The following is a 27,786-nucleotide window of genomic DNA, read 5'->3' as shown; positions in this document are numbered from 1 at the left end:
GAAGTTCTGTCGAAGCTAATGTAATGTCCTTGTTATTTATTTGAACAGTTTTTAACTGTAGGATGAATTTATACTCATGGTGTTTCTAAATGATATAGTTTATTTATACACTAAACACTATTTACTATCACTAACCTATTATCTGACGGGTTTTTAGATAATTCGGATTCTAGAATGCCATGAACAAACTGAAAGCATTTCTTACAAATTTTCTCTACAAAAATAATCACAACATATTATAAACAACTAATAAATACGATTCAAAGAATTGCAACCGTATAGTAAAAAACATAATGTTCTTGGGAATGTACCCAGCGCATCCACCAAACGTTATATTTTATTTCATAATAGAGCACGATTGGCTCCATGGCCTATATAAGTGAGCCTCTTCGTATCACTATCATCATAAAAACATCAAACAGTATTAAACGTTATAGTCTAATAGATTTTGACATCAATTTATTAGATTAACATAAAGCAGATAGCATGTAAAATCTTGTGATTTTAATTCAAAAAATTTTATCTACATATTTTTTAGACATCTTCTTAATTGAAATCTCAGCCTATAATTTCGATATTCACAATTTTGCAAGAAATGAAACAAATAATAATGAGATATAGTGATGTCTGTAGAATAATCAAATAACTCTTATCCCATGGATTTTCCGTCGCAAATCTTACTGAATACAATAGATCATTATTGGTCCAAAAATTAAATCTTTCCCATTAGTTAACGAGGACTCTTTTCCTCAAAAAGCTCCGTCTAACATTTTCGTTTTTGTAATATCAAGTGGACTGAAAAGTTCATGAGCTGACACAAAGATGGAGCTGCTGGTATTGAATATAAATTATTTTTTTATATATTTGAGAGCTGTCGTACTATTAGTTTTTAAATTGTAGCATTTGGAGTGAAGAAACAATGGATGCAAAGAGATTTCGTCTGTTAGTGAAGTATTGCTTGTTAGCAAAAAAATACTATTGAAGCCTTCAAACTTGTCAGCGTATCTGTTATGCTCCTTTCTCATAATGATTTGGTTGGTAAAAGTTCATTATGAAGAATTTCTCTGGAATTCCTCTGAACCCACTTCATATGTTTCAAATTCGGAACAGAATTCAGCGAAAAATGCGGCAGTTTGTCATTTCTGTACTCATAGATTTTGGTTGGATTCGGTTAATTTATGTGGAACCGACTTCTAATCTCATGAACCTCATGAAGTGTACGCAATTGATTACAAATAGTTTTTTGTGGAAAATCTTGAAAAATCCAATGCAATTCCAAGCTCATTTGTATCCAATTTAAATACTAAAAACTGAAAATAATTATGACTAAACATATTGCTTTTTCATATAAAAACTCCGAGCCGAGGTACTAGAAGAATAAAATGTATAATAAAGTTATTTTCTCAACACTTTAAAAAATAGCATTCACATTATGTAGAAATGTTATTTATCGACGTAGCTATGCTCACTACGCTCGTCACATAATTTTGTCTATTGAGCCGATAATTCCCATTGAATAATGAACTGTAAAATCAAACAACATTAGGTATAGACTGAACAAATGAATTATTGATACAAAGAACTTTGTTGGGTAAATGATTACATCAAAACATTCCTACATTATTTGTAACATCTTCGTTAAACTTTCCTACCAAAAATTATCATCATACTCTTACCTTCAAATTTAATGCAAATTTCGTTAATAAATATGGATAAATATTATCATTCAGTTCTAAACACAAATATTCCACTATATAACCATCACAATTAGACAGAAAATCGAGTCATGTCACTTCTCAAGAAGTGGTTTTTACTAGAGAGTATTAAACATTTTAGATTTGCCGATATAAATATCTGATTCTCTGAGCAATTTACAGTATTGGCGCTGCAAGCAGGATTCAGCAGAACCATATTAAAGTGTCTTTCCATCTACCCTTCTACTGTCTGTTGTCGAAGCAAGTTTTCAATCAAATAATCGTTTTAGAACTCTTCAACTGCAGAAACTTGTGAATATCGATATTCAATCATCCAATCAACATTACTGGATATAAATTCCGGTCATGTCATTAGAGAGTACTCAATTAAAAAAATATTGTAGTATGTATTGGATTTAAAATTATCATCTTGTACAGTTGTGAGCCAATGACTGAACAAAAATTATCCAATGTGGTATAATTTCTGTTCTAATAAATCCAGACTTTTTTCTCTGAGGATCAATCCATAAAACCCTGTCCAAGTAAGAGAATTTCCTCAAGAATTCAACAGTCATGTGCATAAATCATTGCGCAAAAGCTGAGGAGTTAACAACTTTTGAAAGCGTAACGCCCATTGGTTCCAATTAGATGGTATTTTGATAAAGAAAACTAGGATTTTTGGAAAAAAGTGGAATATTAAATTATAATTTAATTGTCTATTCAATATTCTTATTAATTTGTTTCATACACTTAGAGTTGAATGTAACTAGGTTTATTTATTGAATATCGACGTTACTCTTCACCAAGTGGTAGTTTTTTCTAAAAATTATTAGAAAATAGAGTATAATTGTCATTTGGAACAGAAGCAATTCAATTTACTGAACGCTAATAGATTAATATGAGACAATAATAATTGTGACACGTTAGAAATTATTATTGTAAGTGGAATAATTAAAGGCAGTTTGACATGGTGCAATGCAAGACAAAATATTTCTGGATCAAAAGTATGCGCAGATGAAGTTCAGCTGATTGTTTCATGCAAAATTTTGCACTCGAAACATTATCGATGCGAAGCAGCAGCAGATATCATTACTGCCATTTATTCACTGACCACTTTTTCCTTGTTCATTTCACTTGACTCCGTTATTTTCATTTTTAAACCGATCAAAAACTATTAAATAAAATTTGACCTTATATGTTAAATTTACTTATAGAATTGTTTTTAGATGCATGGATAATATAGTGGTAAGAGATTTTCAAAATGTCTAACGACGTACTAAATTTAGCTATGAAATATTTTAACTTGCTTGCAATTCCTTACACGTTGTCTTGCACTATGTCAAACTGACTTAAACATATGGGTTAGCAAAATACTGTCTTCACTACCAAACTAACAAAATACAATATAACAATCAGTCGGTAACATTAGAAATGATTTTAAGTAATGTAATGATGATGGTAATGGATATTTTGGTTGGAGCAATTTTTTATAATAGAAAGTTTCGACATTCGACTTTAAAAATATTATTAAAGTAGATATTATACTGAATACACTTTTTGCACCACCACTACACCAATACTCACAATTATACTGCGCGCGTTTCCATAACAAGTATCGTTTACAGTTTACCTTCAGTATCTGAAGACGATAACTTGGTTATCGAAACGCGCTGTAGACAATTTAATTGTGAGTGTTGATGTAGTGGTGGTATATTCAGTATGAATTTCACCAACGGTTTCAGAAATTCCAACTTAATTGAAGTACATGTTATACTTGTTTGACATTTCAATTAATTAAGATCGGTAAATCACTTCAGATTTTACACTTTTCATTTTAAATGGCGCACTCTGTACATGAATATTTGAGAGGCTGTTGTAACTCAATCTGTACTGTTTATAATATATTCTTTGTTATTATAATGCGATATGTATTGTTTTGAATCTTGTGATGTATGAATACAAAAAGAAAATCAAATGTTATTATTAATAATCGGTTTTGTGTCCCGGACAGGCCAATTTAATTTAAAATGTAAAAGATAGATTACTACATTAATTTCAACTCGAAATTCATGTCAAATAAACTTGACTTAATCATTGTATAGGTTTCTTAGATGTTGTGATAGTTCAACTACTTTCTTCTATTTATACATGCAAGTTTATAAAATTTAAAATTATTGTATAAAATAATGAAAATTACATTAATTCTCGCTAGTGAATATAGTAGATTATGATGTGACAATGTGACAATTTCATTGGAAATATTTGTGGATGTATCCAATAGAAAACTGTTTGGTAGATACTACACACTCTATAGAACTATCTATATCTCTTTTGCAAGTGAAACTCTGCAGATAGGAAATGGAAAAATATCACTGAGGGTGAAATCTGGTAAATACAGTGAAGGCTTACGAATTACAATTCCGGACATTGTACAATCAACATATAACATCCATTAAGTTCTTGACTTTTAATATATTAACAAAGTACTCTTGTAACAAATGGAATTGATAATTGATGATACCACATTATAATTTCTTTATAATTATCCGTGCTTTAGCAGACAATATGAGGTGAACAAGCTGATCTAATTTTAGTGAACAATTAGCATTGCAACATCTTAGAAAAATTACACGTTCTCTACTCATTTTTCGTTCTGGCAATAATCATTTTCTAGTGAAGAGCTGATTCGTTCGCGTTATAAATTTGAGGAGGCACAAGGCTCAATTTGTTTTTTTCCCTTCAAAAATAATTCCATCATTGGTTAATTTCCTCCAGACCCTTTTAACGTAAAGAGGTCTATTATCTAGGAAATCTAGCTTCTACTAACTTCAATATTATCATTTCCATACGATTTCTTATAAAACTGTTTCAATTATTACAGAACCATAAATACAAACGAGGTTCCATTTTTTGGTACTGAACTTCCCGTTCGGATTTTCTAGCACCTGAGCGTCGGACTTACATTGACCAATAAAACTAAAATACATGCATAGTAAAAAGCCAAAATAGTCTTTAAAATAAATTATACCTGTTAATTCTTGTCTTCTTGTTTTATATGTTTGAAATTGTTCAGCTTCCTACACTGTACCCAAGTGCCAATGCTTTCCTACTTTCCCCCACGGGCTATTTTTTCAATTACGTTAAATTTTTGTTTTATTATAAAATTTTTCAATACATAGAAATCAGATGAAATCAAGAGTTAGACAAATAGATTAATCTATCTTTAAACGAGATGCATATAGATGAATATCGATACAAATCACAATAAAGAGTAAAGAGAATGTTGGGGAATTTTATACTGTTTAATAAAGTATCCAAATTATTAAGTACTATAAAATCCGGGTTATACAAGAAACCATGCAAAGAAAATGTTTGAGGATGCACTTTACAACCAATTTTGGTGGACTGGACAATCTTATATCTTTGAAAAGGAGACAGACAGTAAAGAATTGTTGAGCATAGTGCATATTACTCAACGCAGACAATGTCAAAAAATGATACATATTCACATACCAAGGAAGAAATTTATGCTTTTCCTCATATGGATAATTTGATTAATATCACAGGGAGGAAACGCTTTCTTCTCTCGAGGTACCTATGTAGTTTTTTCTATTCTACCCTAAAAAAAGATTTGTGAAACTTTTGTAGCCGCCAAGCAGATAATTGAGTAAGTCGTACATACCTAATGATGACATCTGCAAGTCAAACAAGGTTATGCTTGGTATCGTTGATGACGCAATCCCTATTTTTAGTTATTTTAATTTTATAATAAAATATCAAGTTGTAATTGTATAGATTATAATGTACTCTAACTTGAAAGTCGATAAATTACTTTTTCTAGTTACATAGTAGAAACATTTTGATTCAAAAACTTGTTATACTCGTATTGAAAAAAATTCTTATTAATGTCCTATTAAAAATTGTCTAATATATTTAGCTATCAGTACCACACCAAGTTTTTTCTGCGAAAACAAAAAGGTTGAGTGGTATGACTTTAACAGCAAGAGAAAGTGTTAGGTACTGAATTGTGTTGAACATATATTGAGGAGAATAATATATAAAATCTTGTCCAAATCATCTAAAACGGAGTATGTACTATTTTATAAGCAACTCGTATTGCAAGTTGTTGTTTTTATGAGTAACTACATAAAATTTTTGTTTTTACATATATTACGCGCATCGACTAATTTAAAATACTTGTATATTAGAAATGATTAATTCATTTAAATGAACAAGTTTTGGCAAGGAAGAAGAAAAAAACCGAATCGTATATGTTTCATTTTACCCAGCATGTGCGTATAAAACTATATTTTTGGCATGATGACACTTTTGATATTAGTTAACATTTGTGGACGCAGTAAATCATGGTGTATCCAAACAAAAAAAAAATAAAAGGTTATTCTATATTTAATATCTATATTCACTTTGAACATAATTCTAGACGAAAAAATTCGTTTCCCAATGAACATAAACAATAGCGTAAAATATGATATATATCTGTCCTGCATTTAGTAGATTAAAAGACCAAATGAAAGACATAAGGCACCTGTGGATTTATACAAAAATAAACTGATTCTGCTTTATTTCTTATATTTTTCTATTACTCATTTCATTGGTCATTCAGAACTGTTTCTATCTGCTTGATAATTATTCATCCAACGAATCGTATTATTACTGGCGATAAACTGACCAGATTGTTTACTTTCGCTCTTCACTCGAAAAGGTATTATAATTCATGTAGTTTGTAGTAATCTAAACAATAATTTTCATTATTATACAGTGCTGAATCTACATATAAATACTATGACTTATATGAAAAATTAAATGAGACTATGCTGCTGCTAACTTAACGAAGCCTTTCACCGTGGAAAGAAACGTCGTATTTTTTCTGTTTATTTCCCATTTTCTGGAAGAAAAATTTGAATAAGCAAATTTCATATTCATGGTTTTTAATTCCTCGCAGATATGTCGATCTCATATTGGAATGATTTAAGATTAATAGTCTAGGGAATTCATAGTTCAGTTTTCGATAATTGTTATGTGGAATTGAATACCAAAAATCTCCGTGATTCGTGCAAAAAAAGAACAAATTTGATGAGTAACGATAATTCATATTTTTTTTTAAAAGTGATACTTATTATGAACTAGCTCTTGAATGTATTGATACGTTATGAAATGCCTTTTAGTCTTCCATTATTTTACTTTAGGTATTTAGGTATTCTCAAAACTTCGCAAATAATTCAACTCTTGAAAAGTCGAAACAATTTCAATTTCATTTTCCTTTGCAGGTACAGTGAATGCAAATGGAGAAACAAAACGACAACGGACATCTTACACTAGGTATCAAACACTAGAATTGGAGAAAGAGTTCCACTTCAACCGTTACCTTACGAGGCGGAGAAGAATCGAAATAGCTCATGCACTCTGTTTAACGGAGAGACAAATCAAAATATGGTTTCAAAATCGACGAATGAAGTGGAAAAAAGAGCACAAGATGGCCAGTATGAATATCGTTCCTTATCACATGTCCCCATATGGTCACCCCTATCAATTTGACCTGCATCCTAGCCAGTTCGCTCATCTTGCAACTTAGGATGTTTTTTGAATGTGATTCTGTTATTATATAGGTATTTTTATTTATGTTTTTTGTTCCATTTTAGTTTTAATTTGCGCCAAAATTCTAACAAATTCGGAGCTACACAGGGAATAGTTTCTTGGACACCTTTATATTGTAAATAATTGAAGTTTTGTATTTATGTATATTTGAAAATTGCTTCTTTGTAGGCTCATTTGTTTCTGTTTTCACTTCTATTTTTAGAGCTAGAAATTGACCGATATAATTATAAATCAATTCCATTTTATATTGGTTATTTTAGAAATTATTTTTAAATTAATTATTAACAATAAATTAATAACAGTTATAAAATATTTGTAATAATTATAAAAATGTGATCTGGTGCAATAGATGAAATATTATATCAAAAGGTCTATTTTTTATTTCAGATACATATTTATAAAGAAATTGAATCCCATTCATTTATCGGAAACTTGGATGAAAAACTTCGAATTATAATATGTCAAATCCAACATTAATCAGCACATAGTCACCTTCAAGAGTAGTGAATCTGCGCTAACATCTCTTTAATTTTTCAATACCTTTTTGGTGAACGATTTGTCTTTGATTTCAAAATAGTCTTCAATATCGTTAACCGCAGACAGTGGAAGCAAATTTATTTCTCTGGAGGATTGTTTCAAAGCCTGCAAGAAGGCTCTAATCAATTTATTCAACTTGTCTTAAAGAAACAGAATTTCTAACTTTTATATATGAGGAGGATATTGTATTTTTTTGCACTAAATCAATCCAATAAAGACACGTTACATCCATTATCGGTAGTTTTACATTTCTGGGGTTGAACAAAATACCTTGTATATCCCGAAGCCATAACTTCGGCAGCTGATTGTTTGAGTTCTTGGTTACCTTGGACAGCTTTTAGCAACTATTGTATACTCAGCTGGTAATAGTTTTAATTCAGGAGTGCAGTACTGTTTATTCGACATAAGGACATTCAACTAGAGCTTGGATTCGTCGATGGGTCGTTGTTTTTGATCAGCGGTACTTACTTCAAGCAAATATTTCTCACAAACAATTATTTAAGCATAATACACTGTCTGGTGATATCTTTGATTCCACGGCTATCTCACGCCATTTGCGGTTGCTCATACCATTTCAACCGTTGTGGTCGATGAAGCATAACGTAGAGTCCTTAATCTTAATATCCCGGCACAGAATGAACCAAACTAAAATACATTTTTCAAAGTTTGGTATTAACAAAAAAAGTTATTCGACATTGGCGGTACCATCCGTTTACCAGGGGACTTTTAAGTGATGTAGTTTTCATTCTGTTATGAGACTGACACATAAAACGTAACAAAAATGCAGCTTTTCTGTGCACAATATTGTTTCGATAAAACTTGTCGATTGTCATCGCCCAAAATCCTGTACTTTCGTTTCTTTAGATAACTACTTAATCAAAATTGTGCTTCTTTACTGAATAATTTTTTTAAATTAAATGGTGGATCAAGGCAAAGTTTCCTTCCGGCTACTCCGTTGATAAACGATCGGAATACGTTAAATTTTATGTACACACAAATTCAGATTCAGATTTTCTATTGAGTTCACTTGTTAAGGACGATGACAACTAATAAATTTGGTTAATCATCATAACTACACTTAACGGCGGCAATTGCTTATTGTATGCAAATTTCTCCTGGATATTCATTATCGATTCTAGTAAAAGTATTATGAAAACGGTCCACAGTTTCTCGAATTAATTACCATAAAAGTCGATTATGAACACCATCAAACTCACATATAGCCCGATATGTTTCTCTAACTGAACTATTCCTTTCAAGATGAATGTGGAAAATTACACCGACATCAATCTATTTATGAAGAATTGCCAAACCAAAACAACTTAAAATGGCTCAGAACTGTCACATTTACTGTTGTGGACAACTGTGTTATCAAATTTAAGCTCTCCGGTTCTAAAACAAACACCCATTATTTGACGATTAATGGTTGACGAATCCAACAATTATTGGCAAACGTACCTAAATGAACGTCGCCAAAATAATTGAAAAAAAAACAGGCTAGAAAATTCAAATGAAAAAGTATATTTTCAATGTTTTCAAAACAGTGAGAATTAGTATTCTGGCTATATTAGTCACTTCATAAAATTATTGCATTATTTCTTTGTTCATAGGAGATATTTATTTTAAAAATGATGTGTTCACATTTGCTTACAGTCAATTTCTAGCTCAACTTTTCTGTTTTTCGTAGTTCTTAATTACAAGCATACTTCTGATGAATAATTTTATTCGAAAAATAACTGTTATACGAAAACAAAAGAATATAAATGTCGACCAAAATGATATTATTAAAAAAGACGGTGGAATATTCTATTAAAAACTAAGTAACAAGATAACATATTCGAAATCGAATTTTTCTGCCTTAAAATAATATTTTTGGCTAGCAATATCATAAATTTGTACCATTTCTGTACCATTTAGTTTTCCCGTCAAACGTAGCTTATCTTTGTTAATATTCATATAATTGATCCTGATTTATTCCAACATCAAATCAAACTACGGCCAATTCCATGTACAAATGCATTTAATTAATCTTTTTTTCAAACATAATTTCATTTGTTCTTACCTATTTCATCTCATATTAAGTTATAATTACATTTATTTTATGACCTCAAGAAAAATAAAATATCTTATAATGTCGTGCTATGCTAGACCAACCTTGATAATTTCCAGAAAAGTTTTAAAAATTTAGTTTTGTAGGCGTCATGGTGAAATCATATGTTCATAAAACAAATTTCATTTGCTCCCTGAACACAGATCGTACTACGTAAACATTCACAATTGCACAATTACGCTGTCTAACGTGCATTTTGATAGCCAAGTTGTCGTCTTCGGGAACCGAAAGTATAATCGTTTTGTGTAATTGTGAATGCTGGTGTGAGGACAGTAGTGAATGATGTGCTAGGTATAAATATTACCAACGTTTTAGAAATTCAAACTCATTTATTGTAGATGTTGAAAAAAATTTTTCGAATAAAAATATCTAATCAAAAGCAATTCCCAAATCCTTCCATCCCTACAAAATAAAACTGGAACGCAAAAAAAAACAGTACTGAATCATTTCACGTGTTTCAGATTTCCACCTGGCGTCCCTCCAGGACGAAGGATATGCATTCCACCAGGCAATGGGGATGGGAGGTATGGGAGGCATGCAGCGAGGACTCTACGCTTGCGGAAGTCCCTACAGCTAGCCCTGGGCCACCTACAACGGAGACTGCGGACCTTCATAGGTCGAAATCGGATCTTAGGGCAGTCTTCGAGTCGTGGTAACGCGATGGATCACATTGAGAGAAGATCATGAATAATGGACAGCAATGAAGTAATTTGAAATCTGTCTCAAGATTTGCAGAAGATTGTCAATTATACTAAATTGGATGTTTCGTAGAAATACAGAAGAAACTAAAAGAAATTTCTTCTACTTACAGCTTATGAAAAAGTTACTAGTGAAATATGTGAAACATCATGAAGTACCACGATTAACCTATTGTTTCGTGCCAATAAACGTTCAAACGTATTGGTTTACTATGAAAAAAAGCTGTGAATGAATAGTGCAGCTGATTCTTGGATAATCCTTATAGAAATATATTAAAATCAAACAAAAAGGATTTAAACACAATACGCTAAAAATTCAAATGTAACCTAATGTTTTCAGAATAACAGATGAGAGTTGTAAAATATTTGATGCGTTGATGAGAATGAATTATCTGTTATTATGAAAATATTTATTATTATAATTTTTTTTGTTAATGACATTACATAAACAGCTTTATTTGTTTCTTATATTTTCTAACATATACTTATTATTTAATGCATAATTGAATTTGAATGACAGTGCAATATTGTTGAACATCTTATTTTCAATGTTGTTGTATATTTTTCTTTTTCAAAAAAAGACATTATGCTCACATTTTTATTAACAATTTAACAGGGTATTTAAGAAGGTTAGTAACACATATTGTTGTTTTGTGTACATTAAATTCTGCAGAAAAACAAAAGATATACCTATTGAAGTAATAGATATACACGAAAAAGATGTTTCAAATATTACTCGCTACATTACTGTTATAGTATATTACATGATAAAAAATAGGTCTTCTAGTCGTTTTTATTTGTATAATACGTTTATGTTGTCAAACAATCAAAAGCTACTCTGGTTTGCTCACTCCACTTATGGAGCTAGTACTTTCGAAACGAACTTCTTTATCACATATTTTTCTTGGAAAAATTTTCCTTCCCAGACGGTGCTAAATTTAAATTTTTTTCGCAATTTCAGAGACTACTCGTCATAAATATAGGTTTACTATTTGACCTAGACATTATTTGTATTCACCTTAACACATAATATTGAAAAATCAGCCTTCTCGGATAAATAACATTCATGAGATACATTCTCCAATGTAGTTGAAAGTTTTACCTAAACTCACCTTAACAACAACAATCTGAAAACTCGTATATATCTTCATTTTGGTATTGCAAAACTTGTCTCAAGTACTCGTATTATAACGTCTCATGTCTGCGTGTTTAGTTAGGTATTCGAGGTCAAAATCCACAAAAATTGCAAATATGTCGTTTCCTATAGCTTTAAATATTTAAATCTATATACATTCATCGTAAATATTGTCGAGAATAAAATTCCTCCCAGCTTATTTCCACAATAAAAATATATCTATTTATAGATAATTTGCATTACACGAGGTTTATTTCCCACTAATCAAATATATTTCTTCTTTTAGTAACACTTACCTGCTCTTGTAGTTCAAAATTTGTTGATTGAAATAGAACTTTCCAATTATATTCTAACAGAAACTTGACTGTCGTTTGCAACATTTACAAACGTAGTGGCGTATTATCGATTTCCGAAGTCTAGATATCCGGTGATCTGGTCGACTACTCTGTTGCACCACTTTTGCAAACCCATGACAAGGAATACTTTGGCTCCAAAACTGTTCTACAGTTCAGTTAAGTGAAGTCTGCTAGGGGTTCTATGTACAAAATATTGTATATTCATTTATATATCTCTATGCAACTAAGATATTATCAATATATTCATATACATAAAGCGCTCTTTGAAATTGGAATAAAAATTCCAAAACGCTTCGAGAATGACTGTAATGTTCCATACATTTAGAGAAAAAACGGGTTGTTGCTGTTTCATTGATAGAAAATGACTAATTGATGTTATTTATTCGTGATTATAAAGCCGGTACCACACGATGGGTCCAATACTTGCAACGTAGGATGCTGTTATGATTGGACGCATCGTGTAGTTGTAGAGCGGATGTCATTCGACGAATGTTTTGCTTCCAACGTCGACATTGGAAAGTTGACCGGTTGTTTTGTTTCGTGTCAAAGGAGTACCCAACAATGGAACGAAGCTGGAATCAACACTTGTGGTATAACTACACACAATTTTCCTCTTACGCGTGAATTCTACGTGTTTTGTATGAAAACCCAAAGTTTCTAGTATCATTCAGTTTATTTTAATAGAATTAGTATGCTGCCCATCACTTTTTTGCCACATTTTCATTTCTTTAGGTAATTTTAGGTAAGGTTCTAGCCTTCCGGGGATATTCAGCCAGAGTTGGAACGGAAAGGTTGCCGAAAACGATATAATTTTCTTACGTACATCATTGACAGTTTTGGATAGAAATGTACCGCTAAAGACTTTTTTTCAACCCACGTTTTTTCTAAGACGTTTCTTGTATCAGTAACAGATTTATAATAATCACCTTCAATTAAGCTTCTGTTGGTTAAATATACTACCAAAACAACGATATTTGTCAATAACGAGAAGCATAATTACATTGGTTGGTGCCTTTATATGAAAAAGCTCATATTTTACTATTACTAGCTTAAAACTTAGTCCGGCCTGCTAATCACTCGCGTACATACAAAAATAATGCTTAACAACACTTTTTCCTTAGTGATAAGGCGCTTTATCAACTATAAGATCACATAGCCACGTTCTTTACACTAGTAAAAACACATAACGCTACTATTATTATATTTCAGAAACAAATATTATATAGAGAGACGGGAATACCAAAGTCATCCCAATCAATATAGGAGTCACAACAATTTATAATTTCTAAAACAACTGTTAACTAAAGTGACCAAAGTAAGTCCCAGAGAAACTAAATTTTCTGAACTTGCAGTAATGCTGTATTCGTATTAAGAAAAGTACTGTAGCACTTTATGGAATAAAGTTATACTCACAAGTAAAATCCATGGTTCGTATCCAATGTTGGTAGTAAAAGATATATTAGAGAAAAGAGTAGATTCTTGCTATAATAAGATTAAGACTTGAAATACTGGTATTAATTGATAAATAAAACTACACAATCCAGAAACTTCATATAAGATAAAACAAAAATATACGATAATTAGTGACTTTTTGGCCGATTCTTGTCTATCCTCATCCACCTTAATAACCAAGCTTAGCGTCATTCGAGTTTTGACTCTGTTTGATATCATTCCTAGCTTCAAGAAGAACTTTTTTATTCAGAAAAAAGCCATTTTTACATTTGACTTTTTCCAAGAGATACGTATGCTGATTATGGTTACCACTCAGTTAATCACGCCATCTTAGCATTCTCGGTTATTTAGCTCACAATCTTACATATTGCTTTGATACTCAGTCGTGTGATTCATGAACTCATCTCCAACTTACAGAAGTTGCTTCTAAGAATATGGAATTAAAACCTCGCTAGAAATATCTCATTTATTTTAGTCTTAGTATCTTGTAAACTATCGAGCAGTTAATTGAGTATGTGATTCATTTTATCTATCATTGATGAATAAAATATCTCATTATTGATAATGAAAGTGAAAAGAGTAACATTGTTACAAAAAATTTTACTACTAATTTAAAACCTTCTAAAATATCCTGACTGTTTAGTTTGAGAAGAAAACAAGTGTGATTATATACTTATAAGAATATTATGTAAATACTAGTTCACCTTCATGTAAATAGGGTCATGATTTTAAAATTAAATTATTATATTAGTTCCGTATCGAATGCATGATCTTACAAATATACCGAGAATACATGAAACAAAAGCCAATAGATTGTATCACCATGTGATGAATAAATATGAAATTATCTAATATTCCTATAAAATTTGGTTGTTTAGCAATACTATATAATAATCACACCTCTATCTTTAATTTTGCTCAAATGCATTAAAAATGTATTTTAGTTTCATGTTTGATTTCAAAAATTGGAAAAACGTCTTAAGATGAGAAAAAAATCTGCAGCAAATCAAAAATATTGTTTTGGTAACCTACCTTTCTTCTTTCGTTAAATGGATTTCTAGGTATTCATATTTTGAATTTGAAGCCAAGATTAGCACAATATATAGATCATATAGTTATGTCTTTGAGGTACATAATTATGTATTTCGTCATTTCTGGAAGCTGTTTCCACAACAAAAGTTTTGTTTGTTTATATTTTTATCTTATGTTTGAAAATATTGGTTCAAATATTGTGTACCGTACAAAAACCTACTGTCTAGTCGTACGACAGTTCTAGAGAAGACTAAGATCATTCTCTTCTGATTTGTTTATACCCATTTCTTTATCTAGTTCTGGAATCTAGTTTTCATTTTAAATAATGATGTTTTAATCTGACCGCTTAACAACTCTATTCTGTTTCGAAAACTATGATCGGGCTAAACCAATCGTGATCCGAATGATAAGGATCCTTGCCAAGTTGTTTCAGTTAGTCACTTATTTATGGTCATATGGTCATATATAACTAACTCTTCTCAGCAACGTAAGTAATAAACTACTGAGACTGACTTGTTCAATAATACTTAATACAAAACACCAATAATTTCTTGGATCTTTTGATATGTTTATATTTTCATAAAGACTTAAAGAAATGTCGAAATCCTCAATTTTCATTTTTCTTTTAAAAAATTATTAAAAAAAACTTATTTTGAAACATAACAGTCCTAAAATCAAGAATATTGAGCAACATAAACACTAATAATATATCACCCGACTGAATTAAAAAGGAAAATTTGAAACGTGGCTTTTGAGAGTCCTAGAAGTCAAATAATCAGGAAAGCCCTATATTATCACTAACATTTTTCTCATATTTATATTAACTGAACTATGATACCAAATTCTGTAAAAGGAAACATCGATTTACGGTTTCTTAACGATTCTCTTGTCGACTGAAACATTTTATGTACAACTAATTCTCTCATTTACACTTATCAATTTGTATTAATTACAAATGCAAATTGGCTTTAATTTTTGTTTTATCCAAAGAGAAGCCACAGAGAAAAATTTGATCCATTAGTTCACAATCGACCAGCCAACTTTCTATCGTAGTTCGTCCTTTTTGTATCCAATATTTTGAATTCAAATTTTTTATAATCCCAGTTTCCCTTTAACAACAGATAGAAAATTGTGGAGCAGTGAAGATAAGATGGATAAAAGTAAGTAAACAATTATAGTAGCTTAATCAAATATAGGGCGAATCTATGAATTAAAATCACACAACCTAAGTATCCAATTCCTATTTACAACACGGTAATTTTTGAACTTTTATAGGAGAATATTTTTCTTAAAATTATAATTATTATTTTTTCCATTTAACTATTATATTCTTATTTTTCCATTTCTCAATTCAAAAAATTTCAAATTGACTTTTTTTACATATATTTGATGATATTCATTAAATTTAAATAATGTTAATAATCAATGGTGATACTCATCTATTGTTCTAACAGATAAAAGACGGCATTGGAGTGATAATTATTAGGAATAAATGTTATTATAATTGTAATCAAAACTTTGTTTAAATTTTATCTTAAGGATAGCAGTAAAACAAGCCGTCTCTGTAACATATAAGATAATTTGTTATAATATAAAATTAAATTTAATTCTCCAGGGACTGTATATCCAAAAAATAGACACATGACGTGCTGAGATTGATTGTAAAATTTAACGAATACAATAATGAAAGACAAAAAACTACATACTTCCAAACAATGAATAAAATTTTGCTTTTTAATAATTTTTCCTGTAATGGAATTAGTTTTTAGAAAACATTTTCAAAATACTTTGTCTCCTGTTGATGTGTTCGTTAGACGCATTGTAAATTGTATTATAATGTTTATATTGTTAGCTCAAACTTTGTTTTTTATTTTGTTCAATTTATTTATATAGATGTAAAATGTGTGTATGTGTGGAAAAAGAAGAGTTAAGATGTACAATTATGATTTAATAGTTACTGTTGTAATTGTCCAATCTGAATAAAATTATTATGAGAAATTTTTCTGTTTTTATATAAGTACATATAAGTGCAAAATCGCTGCGTTGTACCATGGCTTCAGAGTTTGAATGGTATTGTTTACTTGATCTTTTTTAGTAAATTTCTTGATTTGATCCTGTCCTGTGCTCTCTATTGCCAGACTTTCTTAGATCCATTTTCACCTCGTCTATTAATTTCTTGTTTGTTCTCCTTTTGTTTCTCACTCCACTTCTCATGCTCTTAATAACTTCTCTGATATGCTTTGATTATTTATTCGGAAGACGTGATACTGCCATCGAAATCGGTAATACCTGACTAATTAATGGTTGATGCACGGCTATTATTTCTTCATTCGTTCTTCTTTTCTAGGCCCCTTTGTCAGATTGAATTTCTCACTGATATCGATAATATTTTGGAATATATCACCACTTTTATGGCTCCTGCTCTTAAAAAGTGTATGTTTTTCCATAAAATGTATGTTCAGTTATCAGAGAATGTATAATGCTTCGAGGTTTTATTGATCAACTTTTATTGGAACAGTATGAAAAAGTAGACACACCAGTTACAAAAAAAATAATTCATTAGTTACTATGTAAAATTTTTTAACTTCTCTTAACTAGAATACGAGCATTTACTATTTTTCAAAATTTCCATAATAAATATATAAATAAATGACATTCAACCTTTTCAATGCGACGCCCCTCTATAGTTGGGCCATTGAAGCTTTTCCGGCTTTGCCTCATTTTAGTACGTCTAGACTATAACAGTCCCATAAACGCATTCCAATGGATTACAGAAATTACTGATAAAGTAATACTCTAGCAGTGAAAAGGTTATTACTATTCTGCCACATTTTTGCTTGATAACACAACAAACTTTGAAGTATATTGCATATAATCGAAATAAATATAGAAATTATGTTAATACTTTGTTTTGCTACTGTGTAATATTATTATAATGTGTTATTTAGGACCACAGAGTGGTAGATTTGCATTAGCAAACATTTGAACTTGATCCTTCAAGATTTTGAAATTTGTTTGAACGAAAACTAAATATAATATTTCTCTTACAATGTATCATAAAATAGTTCCTGGTAAAATCATTCTTTGATATAAGTAAAATGAGACTAATTTTCTTTTTTTTTTTTTTTCGAATACATCTATTGGTTCAGCAAATTTATAACAAACACGCCTTTCTCTTTTGTCTTCTATAGAATATGGAATTATTTTTATATCAGATTCTACCAATTTGAATATTGTTCCAATGCCAGGAATAGTTTTATAAATCATCACCCGAATATCCCTATCTTCATCCGTAGTGTAGTCGACTTTCTTTTTACTGGGTTCTTTATTCATTCATTTTTCTTTAATTGTGGGTGGATGTTTTCTATAGATAGGTTATGTCGAGAACCCGATTTTATGTTCACAGTTTCCAGTTTAACAAGAGGCTGAGGCTAATAATCTTCTATTGGAGATGTATACAGTTTCATACAATCTCTTTTGAGAAACTCTTGTCATGGCTGCCGCTGGTCCTAAACTGATATTGGGCTGTCGATGACATCTATCTTACGTTCAAAAAATCTAAATTATGACAATAACAAAATTTCTTGCAAAAGTAACTCAATGTTAGCTTAGCACTCCACGTGGTTGATCAATTAATTGGTGGACATATAAGTGCCTATCAACGGTAGAATTCCAATTAGAATTCGCATAAAAATCTGAGTATTTTCGTCTTTGCTAACAAGAAACAGCTTTATCTTCCAGCTGACTTTAAGTGCTACATAAAATAGTGAAATTTCATTAATTTAATAAACTCTTCAATATCGTCAGCTGCTCTCTTTTCAAAAAATTTTGCTACAATGAGATGAAAATTATTCTTTCGTTTGTACTGGGTTACTGGTTCGTCAGAAAAAAAGTGGGCTGTTTTAATATGAGATAAGTCTTATTATCCCAATCAATTATCAAATGTAGGCTGGCTCAATTAGCTGCAGACAAAAATTATCAGTCTGTCATGAGTTATTCCACTCCTTCGCAGTTTTTTTACAGACATCCTTCGTGACAGAGGTGTAAAATTCACCTAACTACGAATTGATCACGAGAAGGAGTAATACAACAGATTTTCTGGAAACCAATAATATAATAATAACGCCTAGTTCCACCCGATTCCCATTTTGGCTTGAGGCCAAATGGGGAAAAGAAGCCATAGTGTTGCTTAGAGTTGAAGTCCAAACAGCTAAAGCGCGAAATAAATCACCGAAGGTGGAAAATAAATTTTTAAAAAAACTTTATTTATTACTTTACACTAAAAAAACTCCCGACAATAAAATTTACGTTTTCTTATATGACTAACTGACTGATTAATTAACATGTCTCTTTTATTTATACATAATGTGTACGTTATGATAAGCGAAATTTTATAGTGTCGTCAGCTTCTTCTATATGGGGTTCTTGGAAATGAGTGCCATAACTCCTCCCTCCTGAAGTTTCAGCTTCCATGGGGTGCAGCTAAGGAAGGTGAACATCTTCGGGTTGATTTTCTTGGATTGGTTTTTTGCGTCGAATTATTTTAAGGGCCCAGTATAAACATAGAAAGATTAGGAGACAATAAATTATTATCGTCCAAGTGCTTGGAATATAGGAAGGTGTATAGTTCTTAAAATTTGGAGTATTTCTGAAAATTCTTTCTCGGAGGGTGTTAAGGTCATCTAGGTCTATTTTTGGAAGGCTAAAATTAGGAATCTTGTTAATGACATTTTCATGATTGGGTATGTACAATCTTGGGATAAAAATGGGTTGGCTTTCAGCTTCTATCGGGCCATTATTTATTATAACTTCGGAATTTATGGTAATTTGACAGGATGCTGGGATAGTGGCTAGGTAGGTACCAATGTTTGTGTTCTTGGGAAGGACGACGATCCACTGGTTTGATTCTTCGAGTCTTTTTGATAATATTTGAGAGTTACTTAGGAGCATCTGACGGCAGGTGGAAGTGGTCTTGAGGTTTAGAAGTTGAACTCTGAATTGGTATGGGATACAAATGATAAAGTTCGAAATCAAAAGCATAGGCTACAGGTACATGTAAAATATATGTGATTTTGTTATTTCTTATGTAATAGGAGACTTTTATTAAATTTTCAAAAATTGGAATATTTTTTATCTTTAGTTTTATAGGCACTTGATCTTTATTGACATTACTGTATAGTTTTTCCAAAAGTTTGAACAATTCACTAGGCTTTATTATACTTGGGTGCATGATCCCAACTTTTGCAAATGATACTGAATTTTCTATATCTTGTAATATTGAATTTAATATTTCGTACAAATTCAAGATTTGGAAGATTACGTCTCTTATGAAGGCAGTTGTCTCAAAGCTAGATTGATTCCCTATATATGAATCAATTGATTCCAATTTGCGTTGTAATATAAATTGATTTTGGTTTATTTGTTGAATACTTTTATTAAAATTGTCTATTAGAGATATTGCTACGGAATTTTTAGTTTTAATTTTATCACTTAATTGATTTTGGTTTTGTTGAAGTTGTCTAATAAGGGTGTCGTAACGTTCTCCGTCATTGGAGTCTAAGTTTCCACTAATAGTTTTGAAAATTGAACCGAGTCCATTGATTAACCCTCGTTTGGTTCTGTTTTCGTGAGGTAGTAATTCTGCTAATTTTGTTTCTATTTTTCTTTCCGAAAATTTTAAGAAATGTTTGTGACTAGTTATTTCATTTTGACAAATTTTGTTTTTGATTGCAGTATCAAGAATTAGTATTTGCTTATTTTTTAAATTTTGAAATTGTGTGACTATGGGATTTATATCATAATAATAAAATATTGAGTGATAGTATTCGGTTACTTTTACGGTGCCAAGTTTCACGGGTAGTAGACCAGAGTTATCTTGGAGGTTTCTAAGTGTAATTATTTCTTTGAATCCGAGGATTCCGGGTAACCTGAAATGATAATTACGTGTCAAATGAATATATTCTTTTTAAAGGCCGTTTTATGTTACTCATATGAATTTTTCCGTGTTTTGCCGTCGAGACTACTTTGCGTTTGGTATTTACTGATTTGATACTAACCGGTTTATGAAATTTGTTTGCGTTTTTCTGTCTCTTTTTCTTTTCTATAAAAATCTTTTGGTTTGCTACAAATATTTCAGGACCTTCTCGATTTTTATTTATTATTTCTAATCGATTGTCTTTTTGATTAGATAAATCAGCATTGATTTTGGCATACAATAATTTGGAACGTTCTTTATGTTTATTAACATAGTCATTGATTAGAAGTTTATCGATCTCGATATCGAATGGATCATTGTCAGTAATATATCCGTTAATTATATCCATTGGTTTCAATTTAGTAGCCGAATGTAATGTATTATTATATGCTAGTATAGCATTTGTCATTTTAGTTTCTATAGATGTGTTGGAAAATCCTTCTGAATTTAACAGTCTTAAATGCTCTATTATCGTTGAATGAAATCGTTCTATAATTCCGTTCGATTGAGGGTGATCAGGGGAACAAAAATGAATTTTGATTTTATGTAATCCTAGTAATTCTGTAATTACCGTATTTTTGAATTCTGTGCCATTATCGCAAATAATTTGATTTGGTATACCGGGATGGGAAAAGTATTTTATCAATTTGTTCGCTATTTATATAAGTGTATTTAACTGGTATGCTTGGGCATATTTAGAAAAAACTATCAACTATCGTTAAAAATTTTGAGTTTTCAAAAGTGAAGGAATCTATGTGGATGATTTCGAATGGTTTATTCGCAGTCGGTGTCAACTTCATTTTTAAATTTACAGGATGCCTATCATATTTGCACTGTTGGCATATTTCACACTCGTTAATAAATGTTTGAATAGATTTTTTCATTTCCGGCCAATAATACCTTTCTTTGATTCTTTGAAGGGTTTCATTAATTCCGCGGTGATTTGATTTACTTTCATGATAATTTTTTATTATTTCCTTGATATCGTCCTTGTTTGTAACATCTAGCAATTTTATGGTACATCTTTTTAGTTTTATAGATGATGACTTGAAATATTTTTGTAAGCAAGCTGAAAATGGTTTGTAAAGGCTAGGATCTTCGAAGTATAGATGATATTGAACATTTGGAATTATATATTCTTTAATAAGATTGATTACATCAATTTCAAAATTATTTTTAGATAGCTGAACTAGGAACCGTTGTTTATTGCCGAATAAAACGATTCTTTTTATTTTTGCGGGTGAATGTAAAACTGATTTAAGGAATATTTGATTTTTGCCATAATTAAAAGCACATTCAATCGACGGTATGCCTATAGATGAATTTTCATCATAATTCGAATGTATTGTATCTCCGCTATCAGTTACATCTTTATTTTGTTGGTCACTGGAGTTTTCCTGAATGTCGTCTTCTGCAATTTTTTCTTCAATGTTGACTATCATTGAGAAATCGTCATTATCTTGTAGGGTATTGTCGATCGTGGTGTCGTTTATTTGTTTATTGGTAATTGGTGAAGGGGTATTTAAGGTTTGATTCGTTTGTTTTGACGTACTAGGGTTATTGTAATAATTTGAAGTTTCGCCTAAAATTTCATCGACATCTTTCCAAAATGTCTTATCGTTCCAAAATGAATTGGTATCTTTAGTATGGAGTTCTATTCGCGATAAACCATCTACATTATTTGATTTTCCTTTTCTATAGAAAATTTTATAGTCAAATTCTTCTAATTTAATTCTCCAACGAAGTAATTTGGAATTTGGTTCTTTTAAATAGTTTAACCACACGAGAGGTTTATGATCTGTTATTATATTGAACTGACGGCCATATAAATATGGACGAAAGTATTTTGTTGCCCAAACAATAGCAAGTAGCTCCTTCTCAATTGTAGAGTACTTTTGCTCTGAGTCATTGAGTGTTCTTGAAGTATATGCTATAGGGAGATCTTGTCCGATAGGACCTTGTGATAAGATAGCAACTAGTGCTACATTAGACGCATCGGTAGTAAGATTAAATGTTTTATTGAAGTCTGGGTATTGTAATATTGGTTCGTTAGTCAATAGAGTTTTACAAGTCTCAAAACATGTAAAGTATTCGTTGTTAAGTCCAATTTTTGCACCTTTTTTTAAACATTTCGTGAAAGGTTTGGTTAATCGTGCAAAGTCTTTTATAAAACGTCTGTAGTATCCAAGTAATCCTAAGAATCCTTTGAGTTGCTTGGGTGTTTTAGGAATTGGATAGTCAAGTATTGCTTGAATTTTTTCAGGGTTTGGATTAACTCCAACTGGCGTAACCACGTGGCCTAGATAAGCTACTTCTTTCCTTAGGAACTCCGATTTATCCAGCTGAACTTTAAAGTTTGCTTCTCTGAGTCTTTGGAAAACCGTTTTTAAGCGTTCTAAATGTTCTTGTAAGGAGGTTGAATACACAATAATGTCGTCTAGGTATACAAGGCACATCTCGTTTTGTATACCTCTTAATATATTATCGGCAACACGTTGGAACGTCGCTGGCGCATTTTTCAATCCGAAAGGCATGCGCAGAAACTCCCAATGGCCATTTTCGGTGTTGAATGCTGTTTTTTCAATGTCCTTTTCTTCCATCTCTATTTGATGGAACCCACTAGCTAGGTCAATTGTAGAAAAGTATTGACAATTTCCTAATTTACTAAGTAGTTCTGTAATATTTGGTAGTGGGTATCGATCCTCTATAGTCTTCTCGTTTAATTTTCTATAGTCGATGACTACCCTCCATTTTTGTTGATTACTGGCATCTAATTTTTTGCTTACGACTCATATAGGGGAAGACCAGGGTGAATTTGAAGGCCTTATAATATTAGAATTTAGCATCTTTTGAATTTGATTAGCAACTTCTTGCTTATGTATGAAAGGGTACTGATAAGTTTTTGAATATATAGGTATTTCGTCTGTTGTTCGTATGTTATGTTTAATTTTATTGTTTTTTATTGTGGTTCGCTCTCTTTATAAAATATATCGCTATATTCTTGACAAAGTTTTAGTATTTTTTGCTTTTCTTCTTTGTTCATGTGATCCGTTCTAATTTTGTTAAGGTCTAATGGTGTATTGTGTGAGTCAATATTATTTAGGTCAACGTTTTGTAATTCGTTTTCGTCGAAGCTTTCTACTTGAAATGGTTCTGAAAAATCTAATGATACGGTACTGTCGGATTTATTTAATATTGTTGTTAGAGCATATCCATTTCTTGCAGTAGTAAGACATTGTGGAATTTCACAGTTATAAAAATTTTGATAAGGTACAATAATATCTCCATGAGTGACACTTGTTTTTATTTTAACAACTTGTTGTGTTCAAGGGGATACAGTTACAAGATTAAGGTCAACGTTAACTTCGTGATAATGTAGTTTTATTTTACTAGAAGGAGTGATAAGAAATCCTTCTTGGAAATTTAATTTTGCTTGTAATATCTTTAAATTGTCTAATCCTATAAGTCCATCAAAAACATTATGAAATTTGAAAAGATAAAATTTTAATTTTGTTGGACTCGGGAGTTTAAATATGTTTGAGGCCGGAATGTCGGCTCGATATTTATGGGCAGACTTTTGGAATACTGTTGTTACTACGAAAGGGTCATTTTTAATTTCGCTAGAATAGTATTTAAAAGCCAAGTCGGGATTTATAAATGATCGACTTGATCCGGTATCTACGAGAAATTTTAGATTATATTCAGGTAAAATGATATAAGGTAATTCACTTGATTTGACGTTATTAAAAGGTATTATGATAGGATTGTTATTTATAGGCGAATTTTCCGAGGCACTTAACGAAAATTTTCGTTTCTATCTACTCTATCGTCATTATTAGAATTAGAATTATTTAGGTAAAGTTGATCAGTAGTATGATCAGAATCATTATAATTATTATTCAAATATTCCCAATTTTCGATATCATAGTTTTCTTGAATATCGACGTTATATAATTCTTCAGAAGTATAGTTCGGCCTTTTAGATTGTCTAAAATTATTTGTAGATGGCGGCGGCCTTTTATATATTGGTTGATTTTGAGTATTTGAAACGGTAGCTCGTGTGCTAATGGACATGGGTGTTGGCTTAGGAAAGTTTGCGTTCGGATTTGGCATGAAGACGTTTACATTTTGATTGGGTCTGTTGAAAACTTGCGACGCTCTAGGAATTTTTTGATATGTAGTTCTTGGATTTATTGGGATTGGTTGTGAAGGAAAGTTGTTCTGTCTTGTGAACAAATTATTCGGAGTTTGAGAATTGAATGTTTGTGAACTGGAACTGAGCGAATTAAAATTTCGATTCTGATTTTGGATAGGTGATTGATAATTAGGTTTGAAATCATATACTGGTCTCGAGTTATTTTTAAAAGGTTGTGTTCTATGATTATTTCTCGATGGATTTTGTAAATAGTGCACGTTTTCCTCCTGTAAAACGAATTGCATTGCTTCGCTTAACGAGATTGGTTTCATACAACGTATTGTAGTCCCGATAGGTTCTTTTAGTCCAGAAAGAAAAGTTTTCAAGGTTAAATTTTGGTATAATTGTCGTTTTAAATGTTTACCTTCTTCTGTAGATTCGTGTAAGTTTACATAACTGCAAAGTAAGTTCAAAATGTGTAAGCACTTATCGTAAAATGATTGTGGGCTTTCATTAGAACTTTGTCTTAACATTACAAGATCCCTATTGAGACATACTTCATCTTGCTGATCCGAGAAATTTCTCATCAAGATATCTTTCAATTCGTTCCAAGTATTACATGTTTGGATATTAATTACTGTCTTAGCTTTACCCTTTATTTTTGCTATTATCGAATTCAACAAATAAACATTTTGGCAATTATTAGGATTAGTTCTATCAATGAAATTGCTTATGAGTGATTCGCTAACAGAAATAAATCTATTCAAGTCATTTGGATTTCCGTCAAAATCAGGAATACAATTTGAATATTCCCATTTGAAAGATTATACCGCCATATCTATTTGATTATTTACTGTACTACTTGAATTTGTCGGGTTAGAGTCAGTAGTGGTTTCTAATAATAAATTATTCAATGCTCGAGTTAGTTCGTTAATAGTTACTTCAGAATTCATAAATTGTACTTACAGAACATAAAGGATGATTTTAAACATGCCTTATTAGCTATGAGAACTCACGACAGGATTCTCGCAGATTTTGGGCAATATGGGTCCCAGATCTCGTTGAATAGTTGGTGGCGGCTTGAACAGATCCTCAGTGGATGGAAGATACCAAAGATATGGTAACTTACTGCACAAATGTCCTCTACAATAATTCAGCAATTGTAGCTAAGTGTTCGATTTATTTCGGTAAATCGTTAAAACGAAATCGCACATATGATATGTTCGACCCGAAAAATCCTACTGACTGCGCCAAATAAATCACCGAAGGTGGAAAATAAATTTTTAAAAAAACTTTATTTATTACTTTACACTAAAAAAACTCCCGACAATAAAATTTACGTTTTCTTATATGACAACTAACTGACTGATTAATTAACATGTCTCTTTTATTTATACATAATGTGTACGTTATGATAAGCGAAATTTTATAGTGTCGTCAGCTTCTTCTATATGGGGTTCTTGGAAATGATTGCCATAACTCGCGTATTTTGTTTTACAAAATGCTTGACGGAAGATAACAACTGAAATATAAAACATATCGACTCAACAATAATATTGTTTTAATTTTTTAGAAGTTCGATGAAGAAATGAAGGGTTCTATTTGATTTTCAAGGAAGATCAATTTTTAATTTTACTCAATCGTACATTTCGAATATTACGTCAAAATAAGTTTCTAATGAGTAAAAACAATAAAAATGAAATTTTAGGATTATTATAAAGACTATATTGTCCAAAAAACTTGTGAAAATAAAATTAAAGAAAGTAGATTTTTGAAAAAATGTCGATTTTTTTCGAAGCAAACGCGTCTTTGTCGGTAAAATTGCAAAACGTCCCATATTTATTTCTAAGTATTATCTCCAAATATTTTAATTGTGTTGCCACTTTCAAACAGTATTTTGTTCAATTGTGCATGTCTATTGATAAATTGCTTATTGGTCTTGATGTTGATGATAATTTCATTCCATAACCCTATATTTCGTTTCCTGTTCATTTATGTATAGTCCATGTTCTCTTGCTCTTACTTATAGTCCAGCTATGACGTTGCGTTTCTATTTGTGATTTAGTTTAAAGTACTATATCCTTTACATAAATAATACATTAATGTTTCAGTTAAAAAATAGTCCCTGTAGTCTCAATATGACTTTTTTCCAAAATGGCTTCCAATATTATGATAAACCACGACGACGAGAGTGGATCTCCTTGTCTACATCCTACATCTACTTTACTATTCTTTATTATGTTAATTAGTAGATACTTCAAGGTATTTCATTGCTACTTACAACTTTGCTCTACTAACAGTGTCGTACGGTTGTTCAAATTCAATGAAGATCATGTAAAGCTGTAGATTAACAATTTCACTGGTCTAATTGATTTTTTTAACAAAAATTAAAGAATAATTTTATAATGCTAATACCTTACAAATCATAAAAAACATTTTCACAAAGCAGTAATACATACCACTATTCAAAATGTCATTTTCTGTTTGCGGATTTCAAATTTTATGACTTGAATTCAAGACCAATAGTAGGTCCCTCATGTAGTGTATCATTGTCTCAGTGAATGGAAAAGAACAGAAGTATGCATTTTGCTGTTCCAATGGTTTGGCGGAAACCCACCATCTATTTTGATTATTGTTATTTTCCATGACAAAAAAGTAATTCTAAAAAAGAAAAACGCAAGATTAAATTTCAAATCTGAAATCTGTCGTAAGACCTGTTCCTCTCAATGCAGATATGCCTTTTTGGATTGGCAAGATATTGATTTAAGGAATAATAGAAATAATAAGTATCCTTCACTAAGCTCTGCGGAACAAACATATTCACGTCTGATGTCAGTTTCTACGAGTCATATTTGTATAAAAAAAAGAATTTAATGATTCAATATATACTTGGTAAAGAAAAGAAAAATGGAGATTTTAGAAAAAGGAAGGCTGCGATTTCTCCTTGTGAATGGCGCTTGTTGTTCAAACACAATTTGAAAACTATGTTAATACATAATAGGAGTTGAAATTTATCTATTAGGATCGAATTTCAATCGGGATCTGGA

The 27,786-nt window shown here is 30.9% G+C and overlaps 2 protein-coding genes across 2 annotated transcripts in view; one reads left to right on the top strand and one right to left on the bottom strand.

Annotated features, from left to right (window-relative positions):
• Window positions 1-12,133, top strand: part of LOC130442511 (homeotic protein Sex combs reduced-like) — a 95,818-nt gene extending 83,685 nt beyond the window's left edge. Inside the window, exons 2-3 of the mRNA XM_056776674.1 lie at window positions 6,983-7,321; window positions 10,419-12,133. Of these exons, the coding sequence (XP_056632652.1) occupies window positions 6,983-7,287 (305 nt within the window). The 3' untranslated portion in view covers window positions 7,288-7,321; window positions 10,419-12,133. The remainder of the gene's footprint in view (window positions 1-6,982; window positions 7,322-10,418) is intronic.
• A 12,266-nt stretch (window positions 12,134-24,399) lies between these two features.
• LOC130443019 (uncharacterized membrane protein DDB_G0293934-like) lies at window positions 24,400-25,326 on the bottom strand. The gene has a single exon (XM_056777462.1). The coding sequence runs from the start codon at window positions 25,324-25,326 to the stop codon at window positions 24,400-24,402; it is 927 nt and encodes a 308-aa protein (XP_056633440.1).
• Between the last annotated feature and the right edge of the window lie 2,460 nt (window positions 25,327-27,786).

The sequence above is a fragment of the Diorhabda sublineata genome, chromosome 4, assembly GCF_026230105.1.
Source record: "Diorhabda sublineata isolate icDioSubl1.1 chromosome 4, icDioSubl1.1, whole genome shotgun sequence".
Lineage (NCBI taxonomy): Eukaryota > Metazoa > Arthropoda > Insecta > Coleoptera > Chrysomelidae > Diorhabda > Diorhabda sublineata.
The sequence above is the reverse complement of the archived record's forward strand: the minus strand, read 5'-3'. Positions and strand labels throughout refer to the sequence as shown.